At 29.3% G+C, this 25,160-nt stretch overlaps 4 protein-coding genes across 6 annotated transcripts; 3 read left to right on the top strand and 1 right to left on the bottom strand.

The window, feature by feature from the left end:
• The first annotated feature begins 745 nt into the window (after positions 1-745).
• On the top strand, positions 746-2,375 carry LOC126847985 (uncharacterized). Of its 2 annotated transcripts, XM_050588471.1 has the most exons (6): positions 746-1,176; positions 1,241-1,401; positions 1,458-1,670; positions 1,852-2,034; positions 2,135-2,219; positions 2,278-2,375. In XM_050588471.1, exons 1-6 carry the CDS (start codon positions 1,157-1,159, stop codon positions 2,321-2,323), a joined length of 708 nt encoding a protein of 235 aa, XP_050444428.1. In that variant the 5' UTR covers positions 746-1,156; the 3' UTR covers positions 2,324-2,375. The 2 variants fall into 2 exon arrangements, with proteins under 2 accessions (XP_050444428.1, XP_050444429.1); XM_050588472.1 differs by lacking the exon at positions 1,852-2,034.
• Positions 2,376-4,260: 1,885 nt separating this feature from the next.
• LOC126847975 (very-long-chain 3-oxoacyl-CoA reductase-like) lies at positions 4,261-8,169 on the top strand. Its single transcript, XM_050588438.1, has 6 exons — positions 4,261-4,451; positions 4,970-5,016; positions 5,133-5,208; positions 5,890-6,230; positions 6,851-7,066; positions 7,714-8,169. Exons 1-6 carry the CDS (start codon positions 4,283-4,285, stop codon positions 7,819-7,821), a joined length of 957 nt encoding a protein of 318 aa, XP_050444395.1. The 5' UTR covers positions 4,261-4,282; the 3' UTR covers positions 7,822-8,169.
• Positions 8,170-13,578: 5,409 nt separating this feature from the next.
• LOC126847983 (uncharacterized) lies at positions 13,579-19,113 on the top strand. 2 transcript variants are annotated; one of them, XM_050588468.1, is made up of 7 exons: positions 13,579-13,901; positions 14,080-14,151; positions 17,335-17,497; positions 17,587-17,735; positions 17,940-18,105; positions 18,186-18,297; positions 18,375-19,113. In XM_050588468.1, exons 2-7 carry the CDS (start codon positions 14,118-14,120, stop codon positions 18,498-18,500), a joined length of 750 nt encoding a protein of 249 aa, XP_050444425.1. In that variant the 5' UTR covers positions 13,579-13,901; positions 14,080-14,117; the 3' UTR covers positions 18,501-19,113. The 2 variants fall into 2 exon arrangements, with proteins under 2 accessions (XP_050444425.1, XP_050444424.1); XM_050588467.1 differs by lacking the exon at positions 13,579-13,901 and having other exon boundaries at positions 13,914-14,151.
• LOC126847959 (GON-4-like protein) lies at positions 19,059-22,998 on the bottom strand. The gene is made up of 12 exons (XM_050588409.1): positions 22,709-22,998; positions 22,209-22,341; positions 22,037-22,143; positions 21,564-21,834; positions 21,330-21,495; positions 21,160-21,231; positions 20,929-21,083; positions 20,366-20,860; positions 20,172-20,287; positions 19,951-20,097; positions 19,667-19,874; positions 19,059-19,597 (listed from the first exon to the last, which is right to left on the bottom strand). The coding sequence occupies exons 1-12, from the start codon at positions 22,741-22,743 to the stop codon at positions 19,415-19,417; spliced, it is 2,088 nt and encodes a 695-aa protein (XP_050444366.1). The 5' UTR covers positions 22,744-22,998; the 3' UTR covers positions 19,059-19,414.
• Between the last annotated feature and the right edge of the window lie 2,162 nt (positions 22,999-25,160).

Genomic DNA, 25,160 nt, shown 5'->3' with positions numbered 1-25,160 from the left:
TATGTTTTGTGAAAAACTTTAAATGTAGTAACAAAAAATTATAACCCTTTGAGATTCACCACCATATTTTATCTGTTCTGCATTATGTAATTAAGTGTTAAATAGGTGTGAATAGTTTCGTTACAAGTTCTCTCTGTGCGATGAAAATTTAAATAAGAGTTGAAGTGGAGAAGGGGTTTTAATTTAAAAATATTAAGATTCCCGTGAGACCCCTCCAATCCTGTTATGGCTTAACACCACTATAAATTGCTGCCTTTAATTTTCTTGTTAATATTTTATTTCATGCATATCTCATATCACATTACCTCTGACGTTACAAGTTCTATTCTCATCACTACCTTTGTTTTTTCCACGACTTCTTCTACTCCGTTGCTGTTTTGGTTGCACCTTTAAAACTTTAAGGAACAACTACTAATCTTGCTATGTTTTCGGTTGCATCTGCAAACTGCACGGAGTTATGACTTATGCTGCACCAAACATTTCAAACCGGAAAGGAGACACGCCTTTTTTGTCTATTACGTTATGTCGTTTACCCAAATCCTCACAGTATATTCTTTGGTGCAATATTCTGATAATGACGGCACCGTTTGATTATTAGTTACATAATAACAAAATATTTTATATATTACAATAATTTTACAATACAATTTAATTGTAATTTTGTAAAAACTAAATAATGTTACATCCAAAAATGTTTATTTTATTTTATAACTTTTTAAGAGTAAAAAATGTGATAAATTAATTATTTCATGCATTTTAAATGTTACAAAGTGGACTTTGGAATAAAAAATTGTAAGCCAGTAAGACATAATAATTGTTATGAAAGCCTCAAGGTATGTTATCCACGATGCAAACATCTAACGGTTTTCTTGATACCGACAGAGCTTGTATAAGTTGATACAGCCTTATGGTATAGTAGTAATAAAAAATCATATTTCATAAAAAAAATCTATAATATACATTTAAAATACTATTAAAACTAAAACATATTTAAGTTACGGACTGTTTTTTGAAATGTTTTACTCAAATTTCTTTATAAAGGTGTACCTAATTTATAATGACTGGCTAGAAATAGCTAATAGTTGTGTAGTTTTTTTTAAACAAGTATTGCTAAATTTCCTTTGGCCGTTTAAATTATTCAAAATTCACTGGGAAAATGGCAACGGCGGGCGATCAGTTAAGTATTTATGAACAAAGCAGAGTCCATGTAATGCAAATGAACAATATGTTTTTGTTATAGAAATAAAGAATCAGCGTTTGTTCTGGTTTTGTATCATTTTCGCGTCCAACCAAAAGCTACTGGCCCAACTTATGCGCTCCAACAGCCTTTTGCTACTTTATGGGACAATCTGATAACTGTACTTTGGTCAGTGTATGGCAAAGGGTCGAAAATACAAATAGGTACACCTCTGTATTGATAATTTTTTGCACATTTACAATCGTAGGTTTTCACGCAGGTATAAATCAACTTCAGTGGGCTTTGGAGTTCATGAAATGTATGAAAATTGACTATGGGTACCCAGAGAGTATAGAAAAAATTGTAAATGAGCTCGAAGATCGATTAATATCACTGTATGCAAAAGTAGGCCAGAAACTTGCCGAAAATAACGAGAGAAAAAAAACCGAAGAAGAAAAAGCGCAAAATGAAAAATCAGAAACTGATGCTGCCAGTAAGTAGTAAGCTTATTTCTTTAATGTAGTGTACTTACAATAAATACATAAACTACAGCCGAATGGAAACAATGTCTTTTCAAGAGTCTAATTATTGGCCTTGTTAAATAGCCGATTTTCTTAGTCAAGCTAAAAAAACCAACTAAAATAATATTTTTTTTACACTTAACGCACAACAAGACGCTGATGAGTCGAGCAAAATAACATCTTACAATGAAAAAGACATAATAAGTAAATTGGAAGGTCTGAAATTGCCACTGGACCCAGAAACGGGCGAGATAAAGTATTTGACGACGTTAAATTCTTTAGGCAAAAGGAAATCAAAAGCCGACGATTGCCCAAATGACAAGAAAGATTCGAAAAGTAAACCACTTTTTTTTTTACTTAAGATTAAGGAACATCTAGAAGTAGTTGCATAATGAGTTGTAAACTAAACATTAAAATGAATTGTTGCCGATTTCAGATTCTCTGAACAAAGACTATATGATTGGGGCATTGAAAAAAGTATTGACTAAGCCAGCGGATGATGCTAAGAACGAAGTCGAAGAGTATGGCATACTAGTTCATTAACTGCTGTTTTTAACTAAAATATTTTTTCATTTTTAGGCTTATTAAACAATTGGAGGTCAAGTCATCAGGAAAACCAAAATAGTTGTTTATAAAGTATTATTTTACTAACGTAATAAATATTAATTTGTTTATACTGGTTTTATATTATAATTTTGGCAATGTGAAAAAACTAACAAGTGTACTAAAAGCAAACCTACTGGTTTTGAAATATTTCTGTTTTCCCAGTCGTGCATAGTCGAAGTTGAATCGTAAAAAGATCAAGTACATAAAATGTGTTGTTAATCATTTTTATAAATAACAATGTACGAAATTAATGCAATAATATGTATTTACTAATTATTGATTATTTATCCAAGAAAAGCCCATCAATATTTTTTAGTGTGTACTGAATAAAAACACTTAGGTGTGCTTACAAGTTAATAATGAAGTTTTGGTTATTTACAAATTAATAATATAACAATAATAATTGATTGAACATCATAGAATAAACTATAATAATCATTCATTGTTATTAGGAAAAAAAATAAAAAAATTAATGGCATAACTCACTACTGCGGACAACCTCTTATTGGTGAAATTGGAGAACTAATATAAATAATTGGATTAAAAATATGTAGATAAATAATTTAGACAATCTATAATAATAGAAAAAAATAAAATAAAAATAGCAATTAGTAGTTAGTAATAATCACGGTTATTAAGTAGATAATCGTGGTAATAATAAATATAAATCAGGTAAATTAGATTCACAGCACATACACCATTTGAACTATAAGTTGTTTATTTTATAGTTTAACCATATTTTAATCTATTTAATATAAGTTTTGTAGCTATTATATGAATTGGGACTTTATTTAATAGGTTTAGATCTACTTGTGAAAAATTTCGGTTAGACTTCGAATAGTTGAAATTTCTAAGTTATTTGTTTGTCTTATATTATACATTGATTTAATTTGTATTCAATCGACTTTATACGTGAAATATAGAAAAATTCTATAAAATAGTGGTTTTGTAGAGAAAACTTTAAAAAGTCTTCGAGAAGGGTATGATTTAGATTTGTTTAGAATCATTATAATTATATTATACCTCAATGAGTAAAGGCTATGAAATTATATTTGGTATAGTTCATTCTTCAATCATGTTTAAACAATTTCACTTCTTTTTATAAATGTCTTGCCAACTGGCTCCAGATTTAAGTATGACTATATCGTCTACGTAAGAAAATTGTTTCCATATAGATTTAAATTACCTAATGGAGTTACATATCTTAAATATAAAATGGGTACTAAAACTTTCTATTGGGGAACTGCAAAGGTGATTGTAGATTCTGACTTGATTGTTTTCTTGATCATTTTGAGATCAGGGAAGCTTTTTTCTGACTATGCCAATTGATTTAAGAATATTTACTAGAGTTTTATGAGAAATGCTGTCCATAACTTTACTGAGGTCAAAGCCGGCCCCTAGTGTTTTGTTTTGTTTGTTAGGTTAAATATCCATAGATATTTGTGCAAGGGCGTCTTCAGTTCTCCTCCTTCCTTTCCCGAAATTCCATCTGAGATTTTAGCAGAATAGAGTTTTATAGTCAAGTCAACAATTTTAGAAAAAAATATTTAGTAACCTTGTTGTAAAACGTTGTACTTTGCCTTATTTTTGTTTGAGTAATGTGAAATTGGTGTAAATATAAACGAGAAATATCATAGATAAAAAGCCAGGTATTAAAATACCATTTAGTATAGTATATGAAAGGATATATTATATTGAATATAGAAATTTTGATGGCAAAAAATTAAACAATAAATGTATTGCATAGTTATTTTAAATAAATATATAGATACATTAACAAATTATCCATGCAAATTATGTTTTATGTGTACCTAATCATACAAGCGTATGAAAATAAAACATCGTTTTATTGTTTTCCTAATCATCTTTGCTAAGTATACTTATAAGAGAAGTACTCAACAACGTTATGCCAAATATTAAACTATCGTCAATCGGTTTCTTATAATACTATTTTTTTAAATCATTAATTGTGTTCAAAATGTTTAAGCTGTTAAGCGAATACACTTCATTAGAAAAATTAAGTCTTTTTTTGCTAACCATATTCGTTCTCAAGTTTACATCGGCTTTGATTCGTCTAATTTATTATAATGCTATTGCGCCATTTCTAAACACACATATAGACTTCAGATCAACTGGAAAATGGGCAGGTAACTAGCTAAATGGAACGCATTTATAATACCTTAGATGAACAAATCCACAAATGCTGATTATTGTAGTTTTTGTAGCTATAGCGAAATATAATCAATTATAAATCCGTTTAACGTAAAATAGTTTGAAAGTTCCAACTTTTAGCACCAAAGGTGAAATAATACAAACTACCGGATGATTTGGAAAAGGGAACATCTCCAGTATTTCGAGTTGTACAGTAAAGACAAAAAGCTAACATTACTAACATTACTTTTTATTCTTGCTAAATAATACATGTTTTTTATTTACAATTATTTTTTATTATATTTATTAAGTTTTGAGGTACAAAATGAATATGTACATTGTGATGCCATTCGCGGACAATATCGTTTCAGGAAATAATTTTCATTCGATTAAATTGCTCTAATTTATATAAATATTAAGTAATATTTCCTGTTCGTTGTTTTTTTGTGTTGTGGAGCTAATCAATTAAAAATTTGTTAATTATTTTAAGTTTATAATATATTTCTATGTCTAGTTGTGACCGGTTCTACCGATGGAATTGGAAAAGCTTACGCTGAACAAGTACGATACCGTTTATAATATTTGTATATTCTATTTGATTATTTAATTATGAAACAATAATAACACATAGCAATATGTAAACTATTTCTGTGATTTATCGATCCATGCATTTTTAGTTAGCCAAAATGGGCATGGCTATAGTGTTAATAAGTAGAACCGAATCAAAACTTGAACATACCGCTAAATATATTCGTAAGTATTGTAATAGCACTTCATCGACTTTTATTAATACTCAAAATAATTGTATTAAGTCTTAACGTGCACCGAAATCATGCTTGCCAAGGTCATTTCGTGTTGATAAACTTGAAATATTTTTTTTTTAAATATAGTTAGTTATTTTATTAAAGAAGACTTCCTACTTCAGTATTCAAATCAGAATGAAAATATAGAAACCGCCTGTACCCGGTTAGGTCCATTCATGTTTCTCAGAAAAAAGTACAATTTTTAATTTTCTGAAAACACTTTCGTGTTATTTTCCAGTGTTATAAAATTTCTAAATATTTACTTTTTTAGTGTTTTCCAAAGCTCTATCAGCTTTTGAAACTTAAATGGCAAAGTATAGTTATAATTAACTTTTAAATTAAGAATAATTAGTTGAACATTTTGCCTTTTGGATAACCAGTAGTAAAATAACATAAACTAAAGTGTATTAAAATAGCAAAACTATAAAGTTGCAATTATGTTTTAAGAAAAAAAGAAGAGTGTCTTATCCTTAATGAATCGCACTCTGTATTAATTTCTACATTGTTTTGACTACATTGACCTGACTATGCTCCGTTCCCACTGTTACCCCACTGTGCATGTTTTTTTAAGGCGGATTTTACTATTCAACGTATCTGTCTATTATAATTAATATAAAACCTATGTATATAGGTAACACTTACGGCGTCGAGACTAAAATTATTATAGCAGATTTCACGGAAGAAGGGTCTGCGTTGTATTCGCGGATAACCAAAGAGCTCGACGGGATGGACATTGGGGTGTTAATTAATAACGCAGGACAATGCTATCCACATCCAGAGTATTTTTTAAATTTCACACGAGACGATCCCGTGCTGGACAATATTGTAAAGTGCAATATTTTGTCTGTGATTAACATGTGCCGAATTGTCATGCCCGGTATGGTTAAAAAACGTCGAGGGGTCATTGTGAATATTGGATCAGCGTCAGCACCGTGTCCCTGTCCGCTATTAACCGTTTATGGGTCTTCAAAAGTAAAAAAAAAAACGAATAAAATATTATTTAACAACGCGACCTTAGTCTATACACAATGCCCACTTTCTGTGCACGCCAAAATCTCACCAGGAAGTTAATGTCTCATCTTTACTTACCCCGAGTCCATTAGTTTAAGTAAATTTATCCGGTATAAAATAAATTTTATTATCTGAAATAAATATTTATAAGTAAAACACATCGAGAATTCGAGTGAATAGAAAAGTAGCCTACAAATTTAATTCTATATTACCGTGCCACAGATATGCGAATGTCCAAGAAAATACATACATATCAGTGGTAAATAATTACTCTTCTTGTAAGTGTTTGAAATTTGAGGATTGTAAAAATATGTACATTTAACAACTGGTAAAATAATATTCTTGAAATTTTTTACACGAGAAAAAAATGTTTATTCTCCTTACCCGAACTTTGTCTTACAATAAGAATAAAAATGTAAAATAATAACAACAAAAATCATAATAATCATTGTTAAAAAGAAGAATTACCTAACGGGTTTTAGATTCTAGTGTGGGTATACAACAAGTGGGTAAGGCGTACATCGACTGCATTGACAAATGAGTTTATTTTAATATTTATTATTGTTGTTTCTGTACCGTAGAAATTCGTAGAGAAATTCAGCGAAGACCTTGGTACCGAGTATAAACGTTTTGGCATTATTATTCAGTGCGTGATGCCTGGTTATGTGGTAACCAAGATGAGTAAGATAGAAAAACCCTCTTGGATTGCACCTACCCCAGAAAAATATGTCCAATCTGCGTTAACGACTACCGGAGTCGAAGCACTAACGACTGGTTATTTTCCACATACACTTCTAGTAAGTAATTTTGACAAAATAATATGTCAATTATCAAAATGTTTACACTAAATTCCCATAAATGTAGGTATAATATTTTGCATTAAAGTTTTGTGTAAAGAAAATGTTCAATTCATTTGAGATATTCCATTATAAGACGTCCAAATGGCACAGATTGCTATGATGTATTTGAACGCAGTTAGATTAATAACTTGATCTTTCATTTTGAGGATAAACTTGGATCATGAAGCGTGTATTAAAATTAACTGATTTTCTGTCTCTTATCGTTCATAATGTCTTAGCAGTCGATTCTCTTATCAGTTATCCAGGAATAATTATAGAGAGGTCAAAGAGGTAACAAAAACATAAAGAGACCAACCAAATTCTTGTCTTTTTGCAGAATTTTAATGTAACCGACCAAAATCTCACAATTTTGTCATAGTAAAAGCATATTTTGTTTACCACTAAAATGGCTTTTATTCATAAAAAAAATTATATACGTTTAAAATAATATTCTCTAGCTTGTACTAATTAACCTGAGAGTACATTATCATGGGTGAAATTTATTAAAACCTCTTTAGAACCGCTTTCAAACCACTTAAGAATGTTTTATAATATTTATATATACTATATCTATTCTATTTAATTTGTATTAATGTTTTGTTTAGATAAACTTAATTCTTTTTATGAAAAGTATTTCACCGTCTGGGACGTCTAAAGTTATGATGATTGGAATGCAAAAATATCGCAATAAAGGGTTGAAAAAAAAACTTTGAAATTTAACAAAATTTAATTGGGGCAGTCACTAGTTCATAGGATTTATTATTGCTGAATAGTAAAAACACCGTAAAAAAACACTATCCATTAAGTATAATAAACATAATATAAGCGGTATAATTACATTTTTAGTCATTTGTAAAGATAAAAAAAAGAACAATTAAAAATTTGTACAAATTTTGAGCTTTTTATGTACTACTTTAGACCCCTTTATAGACGATAGTCTTATTTTAAGAACAAGAAATCTTAAAATTCTATTACTTTTAATTTTATCTTTTTGTTTAGCTTCCATGCGAAGCTGAAAAGGTATTTTTTTTTATTTTCAAAACGTGAACGTCTTATCTTTACATAAAACTATTTGAGCTTGATAATTAATATTTTATATTTTTTGTGAAACATTACATTTTTATTTGTTTTCAAAAACATACTATCCAAAATTTCCCACTTGTGTTTCTTTAATGTGCATACACAGTAACTAATAAGTATACTATAACTAATTACTTCATTAACAACTTAGTTCTAATTATGTTCGTATATTTTAATAAATTATGTGAAAAATAAATTAAAGAAAAAATAAAAATGCTTAGTTTTTCTATTGTACTTTTAATAAGACAACATAATATTGTTCATATAATTTATGTATTTTCAACAACAGTTAATGCATACATATATTGTGTATGCAGTAGGTTACTTATGTAGAATTAAATTGTAGGTAATTTTTATTAGTGTGCATTTTTAGCTATTTATTAGTTGAGCTATTTTTAATTTTTAATAGACACATCTATTAAACATACCGACTAGTTACATTATTGAAAAGTTAGTTATTAAAACAAATGAATATTGTAAAAAATTATTTCAAAATCTTCCGTAAAAAAACGTCTAAATTGTACACCTATAATGAATTGCCTAATCCATTAAGTCCATTTAAACGTTCAGTAAATTATTATTCTTCGATAAAAGTTTTAAAAAAATTCAAACATCCAGTCATGCTTTATTTTTGGGAAACCCAAAAAATTAAATAACACGATTATATAATTGACAATTAAGTGATTTATATTTAATACTTTGTTGTATCTACAGTTTCGCATTAAAACGTTTTTTTTAAATGTTTTTTATCAGTTTCAGCTATTATGATTACAATTTACAGGTAATAATATCACAGGTAACCCTCCGACCTTACTATGCTGGCTTTTTGTTTTTAATAAAAATAATTTATTATAATTAATACACTATTTTTTTTCTAAATGTACAAGTTTATATAATTAAAGAGCCTGTTTACAACCGTTATTTAGTGATAAAAATGTTTTCAAAAATAAAATATAAATATATTGTTTAAAAACCATTATTATCAATAGAATAAAGTAATTGCAATAGTTTTTAATATAGCTATTATTGTGTGACTAATGTCCAGAAAAAAAAAAATTACAAGGGCAATGGTTATCATGATCGTTCATTTACTATTATATTAGCTATGTCATATATAAGTATAATAGGTGTGTTAAATAGCATTATCATTAAACGTTATAATAAAATGCATTATATTTTGATTTGTTGCATAACCGCAGTGTTAGTATGATGTGTTAATTATAGTTTAACTTTGTAATGTTTAGTATTTCAAATTGTGATGTTGAAATCATAATTTAGAGGACTACATTGTATGAAAATAACAAAAATTGAATTTTTAGGTTTAATGTTTAAATTAAGTAAACATTTCTGAAAATTTCTTGTTTGGTCGATAACCAGTTTTAAGTAATTTTTTTTTTAATTTTGCAATAAATAAATAAAATTAAAACCGTCAAATAAACACTTTGAAATTTCGAATTTAAAACGTTCATAGATATAAAATCGCGTGACACACATTTTTATATCAATTTTATTTTATTTATATCAAAAATGCTGTATAAGATAGATGACAAAGTCACATTTTGGTCGTTAGATGGTAGACTTGCTTAAAACTTTAAGATTCAAAGGCTTTATAGTTTTTGTTTACATTTATTATTTATCACTAAATTACACTTGGTTAAATTTTACAGTTTGAGTTAAACTATTCACCTTCCAAGTATTAAGTATATATTATTTATATATAGGTAGGTATATGATATTCGTCGTTATGTTAAGGCCGTATAACCATGAATTAAACTTATACCTGTAACAAGGAATTTACGGTTTACCTTGCTCAATGAAAACTAGTAAAACCACGTTCATTTTCAATACAACAGCTATGACTAAATACATTTAGTTTAATATTATATATTATATTATTTAAAATTAATAGAAATACGTAATGGTTAAATATAAACCATTGACATTTAACAAAACATCAATAAATAAAGAGCTCTTAAGCAGCTGTAAATAACACATTAGAAACAGTACTTTCAAAACTTAGCATTATAAAAAAAAAATATTTTTAGCTTCTAAGTATTTTATAAGTATTTATAAAATATAAGACTAATAAATAGATAGTTAATAAATGGAAATATGTTATAAGAAAAATATTTGTATGAAATACAATAAGTTTTTGTATAGATTTTCTAATGTAGTTTTAATTTTAATAATTTGTTCATTAAATAATTTTCATTTAAATACAATATAACATCTACAAATTGTACCTGAGTACAGTGAGTATTTAAACGGTGTTTTTTGTGGTCTCAACTTTATTTTTAGACTTAAATAATAACTCTTTCACTAATATTATAATATGAAATAGGCACAGCGATAGGTACTCAGAAATTTTATTTTAGACATTTATAAGGTTTATCAGTATTTAATGGATACAACTACTTTAATTTTTCAAACACTTGCGACTAAATATGTATGCAAATAAGTATATGGGTGTCAATCAATGTCTATCACTATACCTACTAATGTATTTGTATTATGGCTGTCTAAAATCTAAATATAATTGGAATAAATAGGTCACCATGTTCTCTTTGTGAGACGTTTGATAATAAGTTATGTAAACTAGAATGAATAAGTAAACAACGAAATACCTACAATATGTGCACGTGACAAATATCATCATAATATAATTTGTTTAAGAGGGCGTCGCACCGGTGATTTTCAGTGGTAAAAACATGTTTAAGCAACTCGCTTAATTTTGGTTTTAGAGTGCAAGCATGTATAAAAAAATTAAAAGAGAACAATATTTCGGAGGGCAAGACGGTTCGTTTTTTTAAAAAAATTCATTTTTCAGTCCTTTAAAAATGTTAAAATAGTCGTTATTTCTAAACTATGTATTGAGCGTTATACTTAGAATAATGAAAAAAAAACACACCGTCTTGCCCTCCGGAATATTGTTCTCTTTTAATTTTATAATGGGTGCTTTTACTCTAAAACCAAAATTAAGCGAGCTATTTTCAGTCTGCTTAAACATGTAGTTATGAAAATACATTTTTAAATAGCTTCCAAGGATGCTGTGATAGTCCAAAAAATAAATTAACAACCAAAATAGAGTCCTAGTTATTGAACTAATAATTACACATTACAGTTTAACCTTTAAATTAAGATTTTGTAAAAAGTACCTATACTTGACTCCTTAAAAATGGACGGTGCGACGCCCTCTTAACTTGGAGATAAAATATAAATAATAAACACAATATATTTACAACTGTCGTCTATGAATAGTATTTTTATTTAAATAATATTTAAGTTGTTAATTGACTTCAGACAACATATGATTATACCACTGCCTTAACGAATTAGAAGGTTCTTATATTATTGTATAGTCTTTAAATAAAATATATTAAGAAACGCCCATGCCACTTTTTTCTTGTTCGAAAATAAGTTATGCATTTAAAAACTATTTTAATTGCGTGCATGAGGACTGCTGAAAGTCAGCACGATAAAATGAATAAATTTAGCAATAGGCTATTCCAAATAACAAATTAAAAATTTAATTTGCCAAAAGTTGCAAAAATTGGCATTGGTCTAAGGCCAAGCAAAAGATTAATTTTTCTAAATAATTTATCAACAAAAATGTCAACAAGATTTTTTTTAATGAGCCCCAAGAGCGAGAAAAAATATTTCATAATATTTATTTATACATAACCCGAATAAAAACATTATAAAACTTACTTTTTTCTTAAATATAAAAAACGATTATGTTCATAGTTGGTTCGGATAGATAAATATGTGCTAGGACCTTTTTAAACAATGCTTATTCATAATAATCTTATAAATATAAGAACAAAACAAAAATAACTATGTATTTAATCATTCTTTCGAAGATAATTAAGAGATATAATATGGAAAATTAATAAAACATATAAAGTTAACTATACATTAGTGTTATATAGATCATAAATATAAAATATGCCTACCTAATAAGGTACCTAAGCATAATATTGGCTAGGAAAAAAAAAATATAATACTATTTTATTATAATTACTAATCTAACTTGACCTAACTAAATTCCAAGACCTTATCAGTCACAATGACCAAATTAATGATTGAAATTATAGTGACAAGAGTTAGGTATTTGAAAATCCTAACACGAATATTGTAGGTTAGGTTTATTGATTTAAAAATAGGAATTATTCAAGTACTAAAAAATTAAAAAAAGTACAGTATGTTTGGATGTTTCATAGCTAATGTTGGTTGAGTACATGTTTGTGAAAAAATATTAAAATTAATAATGCACAAAATATGATCACATTTATCTTTTACACAGCACACTTTTGGTTAGGTTCAGGAATTAGGCTCTTAAAAATATACCTGATCACGTACTCTATTTAATATAATATTGTAAATTTACGTTGCACAGTGGTTCAAAATTAAAATATAAGCAGACAACATTTATATTTTGTTTTTACATTATAGTTACAATTAAAGTTTTAAAAGTTGATAGTTTTGAAAAAAATTTGAGTATTGTCTATTATTGTAAAATAACAGTAACAAAATAAGCTAGTGTCTCCAAAAAAAAAACTACAAAGTTGCAATTATTTGAAGAGAGAATGAGTGTCTTAGCATTAATGAATCACCCTGTACGAATAACAACGGAAAAACATCATTACAGACGGACAGATGGGTATCTAGGAATGCAAAAAAGGAGTTGGGGCTAGAAAAAAAAATCCCTTAAAATACATATTATTAGCAATAGGTATTCATAGTCTTTAGCCTTTTTGGAAAATTCGGGGGCCATATTTTTAAGACTACACCACTACGATATTGTTTTATCTATACATTATTATTATATTTTGTTGTGTATAGATATAACATACCCATTATTATAATACTAAAATGGCCGTCACTTTATCGTTTACATCGAAAGTGACCCTTCCGCTTTCTATTCTGTGACCAAGGTACTCGGCTAACATGCGAGTAGGGGGGGGGGGAGGGGGAATGTTATAGGTGTTTTTACATTCCTACATTATTGATAAAGGAAATAATAAATGATTCGGCCATAAAACGTCGTCGCACGAAAATGTAATTAATGTAAACATAACAAATTTGTATGATTGTACGATCAACATGAAATTTTGTTAAGTTATACTTGAAGTAAATATTTTAGAAAACACTCCCCCTCCCCGTTTGAACTTCCTGGCTACGCGCCTGTCGGCTAATATTAGAAAAATATTTATCGTGTACGTGTGCTGCAAAATAGTAGCGGGTAAACGAAATACAACAAACAAACAAAAAAAAAAAACCCCCCGATACTGTCGATGATTTGTTTTAATTTCGTCATTACCTATCGCGGTCGTTGTCGGTTGATTGCGTCGGTCGGCGAAGGCTTTCGAGTTCAGTGTATCGCTATTATTACTGCCGGTCGGTCACGTAACACAACATATTATTAATACACATACATTACACAGCAGAGCAGCTGCAGCAGTTGCTTGCAACTATAATTGCCCTTAGGCCCGCCGGCAGCCGCGGGTAACCAACAGGTCATTGATACCACGAACGCGGTACTATCGATAGTTCGGTCGATTGCGCGCGTCCCAGTATTATACCGCGGTACTACGGCGGCTGTACACTATCGATAGTTGGCCGCGCGCCGTTATCGCGGCAATTGGCCGAGTGTTTTCAACGTGTACGGCGTGTGCCGCGATAGTGCTATCAGTCAGCCCGGCCGACGGTTACGGTACGGTTTTTTTTATTTTTGTGAGTACACGCTGTTAATTTTTGTGTGTCGTTCATTTGCGATATAGATTATTTAATTATTATAATAATTACATTTTCAAACTCGAGTCGACGGCGGCCGTAGTGTAATATAATATTATACGATAACAAAATAAATTAATATCATTGTTTTCTCTCAGATTCACCACGGACCGACCCGAGGCGAACCAGTATCGATATGATGTTTTTTATCGCAATCGTAGCAGTTTTCTGTAAGTATAATATTATTATTAATAATATCACTCCGTCACAGCTGCTGTGCTAACTTCCGTGTTGTACCAACGTGACGTGTACCTACCTTCAATGTCAACGAGATAATATACGGATTAATCGAACACGTTTTTTTTTCTCTTACCGCCAGACTAAAATATCCTTAAAAAAACCTGTCCAGTCGCTATGGCAACCACGGATGTAGAATTTAAGTTTTCTTATTCGGCATTAAAAAATAATTGCAATATTTTGATTTGATAAAATATACACTGCTCCGTAAAAAATATTTTTATCGTTTCCATTATAATATTATTAAGCTTTCACGTCATACCACCAACCGACGATGTTATTTATTATTATTGTTATTTACCGAGCCGCCGCCGCCACCGTCGTTTTCTTTATTGATACATAATTGAATCGTTTCAATCCCTTTGTTAATTTCCCATTTGGTAATAAAAATATATTAACACGGTCGTTGCTTGACAAATACGATTGCTTAACACCCGAACAACGACTTAATGGTATAATAAAAACCAATGTGATTATTGTACATTTGACGTTGTAGAAAAATCCTTGGTACGCCAAAACGTTTTCGCCTAGAAAATATTTTAAAAATAAATCTGAGCTTACAAAAAATTGTCCCCGTTTTATTTCGTTTTGGATTTTTATTTACTTTCGTGTCACGATATTATCTAAACCGATAGATTTCTTCATTAGAGTACCAAACACGTGAATTAAACAAACAGTTTACACGGTATGGATTTACAGACTTAAGAATTAAACGACGAATCCTTTGTAAACATTAAAATACAAAGAATAAAGGTTGTCTTAAATGGTCTCGTTAATAGTTTGGTGTTAATATTTATTGACTTGATGTATATTTTGTTATTTTCACATAAATAATTGACGGTATTTTATTTAATACAAAGAGTTGGGCTTTTTTTATGCGCCTCTGTTATATTTTTATGTTTGCATTTCTTTGTAAGCCTTATATTATTATGACACCTACTTAAATCATTTTAATGCCTACAAAGGATTCGTTCAATTTTCAAGTATTTAATGCGTTGAATTATTTCGTTATTATCATTATTTTTTTTTTTTTTTAAATGTTTGAAACCAACTCGGTTTAATGTTATCGATTATTTTAAACAGTAAACCATATTTTAAACAGTTATATTCTTGTAACGAAATTATCATAAATCCGATGGGTTTTTAAATTTGAATGCACTACAATGGTCGTATTGAATTTCACGGGAAAATCGATTAGCAAAATAAAATCTTTGTAATAAATAAATCACTTATGACGCGCATATTATTCTTCATAACAGTACACTTGATTTAAGATTTTGTTGTTAACGGTTTTAGACACTTACACCAAGGCCAATAGTTATTATTATTCATTAAATGAATAATTATTGCTGTTGTTCTTTTTTTCTTTTTCAACTTTATCACCGCATTGTCGTAAAAAAAAAAACCAGACAATACTAGAAATTTGATTGTTATTTCGCAATGTTTCATTAATTTTTATTTAGAAATTATTATTTTATTTTAATTATATCTTAATCATTGTTACGACCGGGCGGTGTCTTCTTGTAAATTTTTAATTAGTCGAGATGATGATACATACATAATAATAGTCGGCACTGTCATAGTTTTTTTTTTTTACACATTATCTAAAGTACTTAATAATAATTATTTTTTTCGATTATTTCGAATTTCCATTTATACTTTTATTAATACTTTTTATTCTGTACAGTGTTTTTGAACCTACTAGCTCTAGCCAATGGCAATGACAGTGACATTGGCGGAATAACGTCTGACACAATTATTGCCAATTTATTATTTGCCATAGTTCTTTTTTTGCAATCGCACACTATTTCTATTATGTTGACTAGATGCGATGTGTATTATAATTAACACTGCATTGTAGATAAACAAATTTCCATGAATTTCATAGTTTTTTTTTTTTACGTCTAAATGTTTACCATTCATGAATAAAAAAAAAATTGTTTTCTTATACATACATCATTTGTGTTATCTTTACTGTGATTATATAATATTATTTATATGTACACAAATACAACAACCAAACCAATGTTGGAAAATAAGACCATAATATTATGATTTATGATATTACAGTAACGAGAGTGTTGAATGACCAGTTATTATAACACCTACCACAAATGATTAGGAGAGAATGGTTTATGTTTTTTTTATTAATTAGTAGTTTGAGAGACACAAGCACAAATCATCGAGATGTTAGTTTGATGATAATAAAATGTCCAAAGGCCTAAAAATTATGAACACAATACACAGAAAATATAGTTGACATAATATGCTTAAACGATTTAAGAATTTTTTTTTTTTTGTTAATACATATTTATCTACCCTGTTACTTATTATATTCAATTGTTAAACCGTTTTTTATTCGACTATGCAGCTAGTTTTTAGCTTCGATGCGAACTGAGAAGATGTTGTTTTGACTTTGAAAATGTGTCTTTTTTTTTTTTTAAACAATTTTTGTGTGTTTATGCCTAAGTATTTACCAAACTTGGAATATTTTTTAAACATAGTAGTATATTACGTTGACAAACCAAAAAAAAAAAACTTTTTTCCCTAGAAGGGGTGGAAACTTTTTCTTTATATGATTCTTTGAACATAGTTTTATGATTTATAGTATGGAATTCAGACTAAGTATAGATCTAAAAAAGCTGTTGTGTAGGTACCATAAATAACAAGATTTTTTTAAAAACAAGTTTGTTGACTATAAAATGTTATTTATTCTTAATAGTTGTTCTTACAATCTACGATCGATGCGTTTCATTTTTATCTAAGTTTAATTAAACAATTTATTTTTGTAGTAGAACCAATTTTTTTATGCAGAGTTTTAGGGACATTCATTTTATTTTCCAAAGTTGTAGTAGAAGGAGAAAATATATAGTAGGATGGCTCAAATATATAGACTATAAACATAAGCTATATACAACTGTTGTTGATAATTATTCAGCTTTAATTTGATTAGACCTGAAATTAAAAAAAAAAAACACCCTTCTTATTTTATACCTACACATTAAAAACATAGAAACAGTTATGCTGTTAGTTATGAATTGATTATCAATGAATTTTATTGACTAATAAATTAATTGTGTTTTATTAATCAACGTTAAAACGTTTTTGGGTTGCAGTCGGAGGCGTTGTCACTAGTTTACCAGCAGATAAACAACAACAAAACGATGAGCCGACGACTTGTAATAATCCACAAGTTATGAACTGTAAACAATTTCCTCTGTTCAACTACACCGATTTTCCTGTGGTTGTTAAAAAAGAGGATTTTGTCGATAACTGTCCGTAAGTGTTGGTCATTATGACCGATCAAAGCGGCACCTGACAACCGATTAGAATTAGTAACTATTTTTGCTAACAAAACTTTATTTCAGATACAAAAATTACGAAAAACATTTAGTGTGCGTGGACAGCTACACGAGACACTGCATGACACCCGAACAGCGTAAGACTTTCTATAAACTGTATAACCACCCGACAATGGTGATGCAAGAAATTTGTGAGGCAGGCCCTTACCAAGACGGTTAGTAATACTTTTTATCATCGACAATAACAATTACAATAATAACAAAAGTAGAATAATTTTAACTTTGATGATGTTGAACTGGTTAGGTTGGAAGGTATTTGTTTTACAATGATTCGTGTTTTAACCGTATCCACTCAGATTTAATAATTAATTGCTCCGATCCATCTGTGCTAACGTCTTGCTGTATTTTGATGTTTACAGAATATTTGAAACACGCTCCTTGTTTAAAGACCGTTCATAAAGAGTACGAAGAGTGCGGTAACAAACACCAAAACAACATACGTCGAATAATGGACACTGACAGTTCCGATGGCCATACGCTGTTTACTCAAGATTATATCAACAACAATTTAAAACATCTCTGCGGGTAGAACACATTTTTTTGTTTAAATTTATTATTATTTTAAGTGATTTCGTTCATTAATCGGTATTTCATTTCCAAACCAGATCATTCCGCGGTTATTTACAATGCGTCCACAACATAGTGAAATCTACTTGTGGCGATCAAACCGTCGCATTCACGAACCAATTTCTCAATAACATGGCGTCGTCTTTATTAGTAAGATTTTAACGATTGTTATTAAGTTTAACTTTCAGGCAATATATTAATAGTTACATTTTTTTTATTTATTCCAGAATCTATGTGAACAACATTCGATCGACATGCAAATAGAATCAAATACCAGTAGATCGTCGAGGACTACGAACCCGTTGCACGGTTCTTTATTCGTACTCTTAGTGGGATTGTTACTACTCAAGTAGTTCCACGCGGTCATTATATTATATTTCAATCGAGATTCGCTCTCGATCACCTTCGTTTGTAATATTATACTTGTGATAATCTCTTACTCCAATATTGTTTACCGTAAACCCCAGGGGAACCCGTCCAAATATAGGTAGATGCGCTTCAAGAGAAACCTATCGAAACAATAGAAAATCATTAGGCGCTCAACTTTATGAGGAAACGTTTAATGCCAAATCATAAATACCTTTGGTTTAGAGTAGACTTTAAAAGTGTGTGTTTAGTTAGTTTTATTATATTTTTACCTATTATTTATTTATTTATTTTTGTTAAACATTATTACGAGTAACTTACTATAACCATCAACGATCTTGTAGGCAACATTTTTAATTCATTTTATTTTTTTTTGCTTAAGTTAAGACTTATTGTTTTTGTAAGTTTGTTCATACGGGGTGTTATCCTGGCGATTTCTTTACAAAATTGTCAACGTGTCAACTGTATGAATATACAGACTCTGTGTACGCCATGAAGCATAATCCTATATTTGTGTAAATTCACTATATTTATTATTGTTATTCAAAAAAAAAAAGATAAAGTAGAAAAAATAATGTGTTGTTTTATTTTATTTTTTTTTACAAAACTAGATAACTTATAAAATTCAAACTTATAACATAAAATAAATAGTGATACCTAATACAAATTATTCAAGTCTTGACGATATTTATTTTAAGATGGAAAATTAAAACAATTTATTTATGTTTTAAAAACACTTTTTCAATATTTGCTTAACTCCAGCTCCAGCAACGCTCTTTGGGCTCGGCGCTACATAAAGATGTTTCACAGTGAAAATAAACGGAAATGTAAAACCATGTCGTTACAACATGTTCAACACCAATGATGTACATCGAATGCTTCTTAACAGATGGGGTTTTTATTATTTTCCTATTTTTACATTTTTCTCCATTGGTTTACTACTGCTCAATAACTGTTTTAACGTCGGTTTCCAAATCGATGGGAACTTCTGTACGTCGTTTTCGAATAGGCATTTCTTCGAAGCGAGAGCTTCTACGTTGACAATGTGGACGACGTCTTCGATTTTGCCATTTTTAAAATAAGACTAAAACAAGTTTAAATTGGAAATTACACAATTATAATGGCGAAATAGTTCATAAACACAAACACGTACATTTACGTTGTTGGGAATGAGCGTATTCTTGTGTCGCGTAATAAAAATTTTAAGATCGGTCAGCCGCCTGTGTGAAAACCATCTTTTATGCACAGTCTTCAAAACCATCGGCATCATGTCTGCAAGATCTTTTTTCCTGTATTTCGCTCTTGTTTGTTGTTTTTCCTTTAGACTTTTATACACATAGTTGATTTTTAACAGCAAAAGTCTATAAAACAAAAATAATAGAGTACTTAATTTTGAAAAAAAACAAGACTAATAAATGCATATATTTTTTTTAATACTTTTCTTCGGCCGGAGTAATGGGCATGCGAGTGGGTCTGAGGCAAAACGTTTTCGTCGGCAACAACTCTGGATACACGAACACGGGTTCATAATAGGACAACATAAATCGCATAGTCTCAAACGATAATTTTTCACAATCCTTTAAACTGAAATAGTAAGGATTATATTAAAAAAAAACTGCAACTTTGTTTAGCCTGGCGAGGTCAGGTCGTCAAATTACTTGTTATATTCCTTTTCGTTTTCTATGGCCGAATTCCAATCGTTTATGAACCTTCCAGAACTATTAACGTTGACCGGAACGTACGATTTGTCTTTAGTTGAATTTTTAATAGATTCCTACAAACATACGGAGAATTAATTGGCGTTTGTTTTAATTTATGCAATCAACAGGTTAAAAAAAAAAGCAATACTTGCCAACATTTTGTTACAAATTCTCAAATACTTGTTGAACGGTTTGTCCAAAGTGCACAACACGTAATGTTGCGTTAACAATTGGACGTGTTGTGTGAGTTGTTGTTGGAAAACTAACATTTGTTTCGGGAGCATTCCGACAATCTCTTGTTCGTTGAAAACATTGTGTCTACTAATATCGCTAATATATTTTTCCAAATTCGACTCGTCGGACGTACTGTTCAACGAAACTGCCGGTGCGTTACTAGTGTGAGTGGTGTTCAAAACAGAAACTATGGACAAATGATTATTGGGTTTCGGTTTAAGCTGTTGGCAAGTATTCGACTTGACGACTTGACTATTCGAATCGGCATCCTTTCTATCTACGAATTGAGCGTTCGAAAAATTAATTGGTACCATCACGTTATATGTCGTAAAGTCGCAATTGGCACTCCAATCGGCCACGCTAGACGTGTATGTCGGAATAGACGACACGGCACTTTTTGACTTAGTTACGTCCTAAAAAAATGTACAACAATTAAGGTTCGTTCACAATAAACAATATTTTTGTTTATTTATTTACTTACTTTATCACAGTCGCTCCTCGTGGAAACTTTATTCGTTCCGGAATCGTTGAAATCTGTATAACTTTCGGTAAACTCGTAGAGTTCGTTCATCAAATCATTATACTCTTTGCGGGTGACTTTGACCGATTTATCGATCCTAAATTCTTCTTTATCGACTGTGTAAAAAGAAAAGCATAGCAATCAATATCGGGTTATACTTACTAAAGATTATCTTAAATATGTTTATTAAACCATTTGTGAAATCATCATCGCACAAAACGTTATACTCAGGATCGTCCTCGGCATCGTCGTTTTGCCCAGAATCTAAACATAAAAAATATACAATTAAATTATTTTAAAGTGAAAAAAAAATATTTCCACAATTGTTGGTTTATTCTACGAGGGAAAACAGTAAACGTTACCTAAAGGTTTAGTGAATTCACTAAGAAACTCCATCCACTCGTCGTTTTCACACGCAGAGTCGTACATGTCTTCGGTAATGTCGGGCGGTATAAAAGCTTGTTCAATAATTTCTAACGGCGTATCGCTTAAAGAAAACTTGGACCTGGTGCGCATGCCGATCGTCTCCTAGGAAAATAAACTATGATTAGTAAACCAAAATGTCGTTTAAGTCAACTGGTTTTAAAATTACGTACCTTGCTATTGTTTTCTATCGGTTCACTGTTTTCACAGTCGTTGTCGACGTCACCTTCCGTGTCAAATGATTTATTGACTTCGGTACATTTGGATTCGTCATCATCGTCTTCCTCGTCTTCTTCATCTAAATTTTTATCAGGCTGATATTCTTCGTCTTCGGAATCGTCTGGGAATTCTTGTTCGATCAAAAGTCTACATTCCGAAATTATAGACTGTTGCTGATTTGGAGACCATTGATGAACAGAAGGCGGATAGGTTTTCAACATTTCTCTAAACAATAATTTTTTTTTTTTGTACTTTATCACAAACGAATGATTAGTTTTATTATTTCAATGAGCACATAACAAATCTTGTTTTGTTTTCGATAATTTGTGTTAAAATACATGAAAATAGAAAAACTAAAACCGCTACGTTCACGGCGTATGTTGTGTGCTCCTTAAATACTAGAATACTAAAGCAGTCGATATTTTACCTAATTTTTGCTCTGGTTAATTTTGGTTCGTACAAACAATTTGCGTCACAATCTTCGTCTAGAGTTTGTCTCAACATAGTAGCGACGTCGTCGTTAGTTAATACGTTCTGGAAAGTATATATTATATAAAAAACATTGCATTTTGTTTGTAGTAATTACACTATACACATACTTTTATAAGGTTTTTGACATTCTTCTTAGTCAACTGACTTTTATGTGCTTTATCAGTAAGCGTTTTATCAAGAAGCTCAACGCTCGAGTTCAAGTCACTTTCGCGTAATATCATTTCCAATTCTTTTTCAGCTCTACAAATTAGTATAATAAAAAATATATTAAGTTTACAAACGAGTGCAATTAAGTCTTCAATTATTTACTACACATTGAGTCTATACATGACACCTATTTTAATAGGTATAACCATTTAAAAATGTTTTACACTTGCGTGGTTAACTAGCCATCGTTGGTAGAAGGATACGGAAAATGTTATTTAATGTTTGCCATAACGTTCGGGCTCAATGCATAGTAAATAAATAAGAATATTATTTTTTTTTAATTTCAATTTTGATAAGAAAAATATTGTAGACATGACGGGTACATTAACTACCTGATAATTCGTACAAATTTAAACTATTGATTTTTTTCATATAAAAGCAAAATAAAATAATTACTTACGTTGATTTCAAATCGTCTGAATATCGGTCTTCCATTTTTAATAACTTAACACCTAAAATACTTATATTATGTGACTTGTTAGCGGCCGTCGGGCAGTAGTTTAGTTTACATTGTAACAGATACCGTTGGTTAAAATTATGAACATACAAAAGTCTACAACTATTATTATAAATATACAAGCTCGATATTATACAAGCATCGAGTTAATACTATTAGGAATAAGTTTAATAAAAAGCTAAAATATATTTTATATAGTTGATATTTGATTCGAAAGTTCGTTGACGGACGGCAGCGATTATCAGCAGTTGCTATCACAATAAATGTTATCACAGTTCGCGACAACATTATACTGTTTTGCCTTGTTCGCGATACCAGGTTGGGTAACCATGGTTATCTAGTAAAGAGCGAAAAACGCGGGAAATCTAATTTCAAACGCAATTTCATTGATAACAATATTATTTACAAAATAAATTGTACCTACTTAATGCTACATACTATATGCCCTTTATATTAACACATAGAAAAAACAACAGTTATAACGTATAAAAACGGGTTTGAAAGACTACTAAAATTACCATATTGGTACACGCACAGATTCACATTTTAATAGTTACCCATATTAGTTTATATTTTAGTTTGTTGTACCTTTTCCATTATAACATTAACTATACCGATAAATTCAATACAAATTAGTTATAAATATGTTAAAAGTGTTTTTATAAATTTGTTAATACTTAATTTAAATTTATAAATTGTAATAAAGGCTTCAGTTTGTAGGTATGCTGAAAGTGAAACCAAAAAATGTAACTACTAAGAATCATTTCTTATTAATTATTTTTAATTAAGCATGGGCTCTCACGCAATTGCAAATTTAAACACTGAACTCTAAAAAGGAAATAAGCCTAAAGTTTTAGTATTATTTTTAACAAGTCACATTTATTTCTGTGATTATGTGTTTATTTAAGTATTTAATTATTTTATAACATATAAGTGTTGCTTAAGTTTTTTCTAGAATAATTTGTAACAGTTGTCTGAATAAATGTATGCATAATTAATAATATACAAAATATAGACAGCTAAAATCTCAAGTGTTAACTAATAATATTTTCTATAATACAAATTGGTATGTCATAAAATGATATGATATGCATAAAATAAAGTATTAATAAGAAAATTAAAGACAGTAATTTATAGTGGTGTTAGGCCGTAACAGGATTAGAGGGCTCTCGTCTCCATAAAATAATTACATATTTTTTCTTTCAAAATGAATTTTACAGACAATTCCAAACTTTATACCACACGGTTATTCAACAATAAATCATTCCATAATCATTTCTACACTCTTCCGTGAACCAAGTGCGTTGAGATTGGGATCTTAATATTTTTTTAATTAAAACCCCTTCTCCACTTCAACTCTTATTAAAATTTTCATCAAACAGAGAGAATTTGTAACGAAAGTATTCACACCTATTTAACACTTAATGCAGAACAGATAAAATATGGTGATTGATATCGAAGGGTTATAATTTTTTTGTTACTACACTTAAAGTTTCTTCACAAAACATAAAAAAAAATTTAATAATACTTAAGAACGTTAAAAACTATCATATGTTACTGATAACATTTTTTATAATACAAAGAAGTAACATTGTTTCTCAAATTTAAATTATGACACGACTAAATAAATTAACCCTACACTGCATGATTTTTTTTACCAGCTCGGATAGTATAAACCACATTGTATGAGACAAAAATGTTGGTAAAAATAATTTTAAAAACATTTTTTGATCAGAAATTATTAATTCAAGTATGAAATGTTATTAAAAATTTATTGTAAAACATCATGCATTATTATGATGATTTAACTGTCAGTAAATGTATTTAATCGACTTCTAATTTATCAAATTAATCATCAATTGCGTTTTGAGACTTTGCCCGTCGTGTACCATTGAATAATAAACAAATGCATTTTTTTAACATATCATATAAATTATATATTTGGTTAGAAAACGCTTAATTTATAACAAATTTAAAGTCTTTATAATTTTCAACACATCAGTTTGAACACGACATCTAAAAGTTTTCAAATTAATTTAACAACTGAATACTTTAGTTAAGTAAGAAAAACATTGTTGTTATTCTCGGAGGTTTAGTTATTTTTTTCTGTATTAAAAACCATAGCAAACTTGTAACAATATTTAACAACTTATGGATAGTTACAACTAACAAACTGAATTCTTATGTGCTACAAACACCATTTGTCTTTTACATTTATATTACACCAAAACTAAATAAATTAACCTTACACAATAAAATTTTTAACGCCACCACCTAGTATTAGACTAAAATTGTTGAAAAACAAAAAAACTGTTCAATCAGAAAATTTGAATTAAAATACACAACAATGACATTGGCCATATTATTATTTTATTATTAGAAAAAATTGTTTAGG

Source organism: Adelges cooleyi, unplaced genomic scaffold (assembly GCF_023614345.1).
Source record: "Adelges cooleyi isolate 19-005CV unplaced genomic scaffold, UGA_ACOO_1.1 ACOO_flye_CR_arks_rails_tigmint_CR_PRNA_14, whole genome shotgun sequence".
Lineage (NCBI taxonomy): Eukaryota > Metazoa > Arthropoda > Insecta > Hemiptera > Adelgidae > Adelges > Adelges cooleyi.
The sequence above is the reverse complement of the archived record's forward strand: the minus strand, read 5'-3'. Positions and strand labels throughout refer to the sequence as shown.

Excerpts from the sequence above, each read along its gene's own strand:
- LOC126847985 (XM_050588471.1), top strand. The coding sequence starts at position 1,157 with ATGGCAACGGCGGGCGATCA. Across the intron at positions 1,671-1,851 it reads ATCAGAAACTGATGCTGCCA|ACGCTGATGAGTCGAGCAAA; the intron begins GTAAGTAGTAAG and ends ACGCACAACAAG. Across the intron at positions 2,035-2,134 it reads TGACAAGAAAGATTCGAAAA|ATTCTCTGAACAAAGACTAT; the intron begins GTAAACCACTTT and ends TGCCGATTTCAG.
- LOC126847975 (XM_050588438.1), top strand. The coding sequence starts at position 4,283 with ATGTTTAAGCTGTTAAGCGAATACACTTCATTAGAAAAATTAAGTCTT. Across the intron at positions 5,209-5,889 it reads ACATACCGCTAAATATATTC|GTAACACTTACGGCGTCGAG; the intron begins GTAAGTATTGTA and ends CTATGTATATAG. Across the intron at positions 6,231-6,850 it reads CCGTTTATGGGTCTTCAAAA|AAATTCGTAGAGAAATTCAG; the intron begins GTAAAAAAAAAA and ends TCTGTACCGTAG.
- LOC126847983 (XM_050588468.1), top strand. The coding sequence starts at position 14,118 with ATGATGTTTTTTATCGCAATCGTAGCAGTTTTCT. Across the intron at positions 18,106-18,185 it reads AATTTAAAACATCTCTGCGG|ATCATTCCGCGGTTATTTAC; the intron begins GTAGAACACATT and ends TTTCCAAACCAG. Across the intron at positions 18,298-18,374 it reads ACATGGCGTCGTCTTTATTA|AATCTATGTGAACAACATTC; the intron begins GTAAGATTTTAA and ends TATTTATTCCAG.
- LOC126847959 (XM_050588409.1), bottom strand. The coding sequence starts at position 22,743 with ATGGAAGACCGATATTCAGACGATTTGAAATCAAC. Across the intron at positions 21,084-21,159 it reads CGATGATGATTTCACAAATG|TCGATAAAGAAGAATTTAGG; the intron begins GTTTAATAAACA and ends CTTTTTACACAG. Across the intron at positions 20,288-20,365 it reads GAATTTGTAACAAAATGTTG|GAATCTATTAAAAATTCAAC; the intron begins GCAAGTATTGCT and ends GTATGTTTGTAG.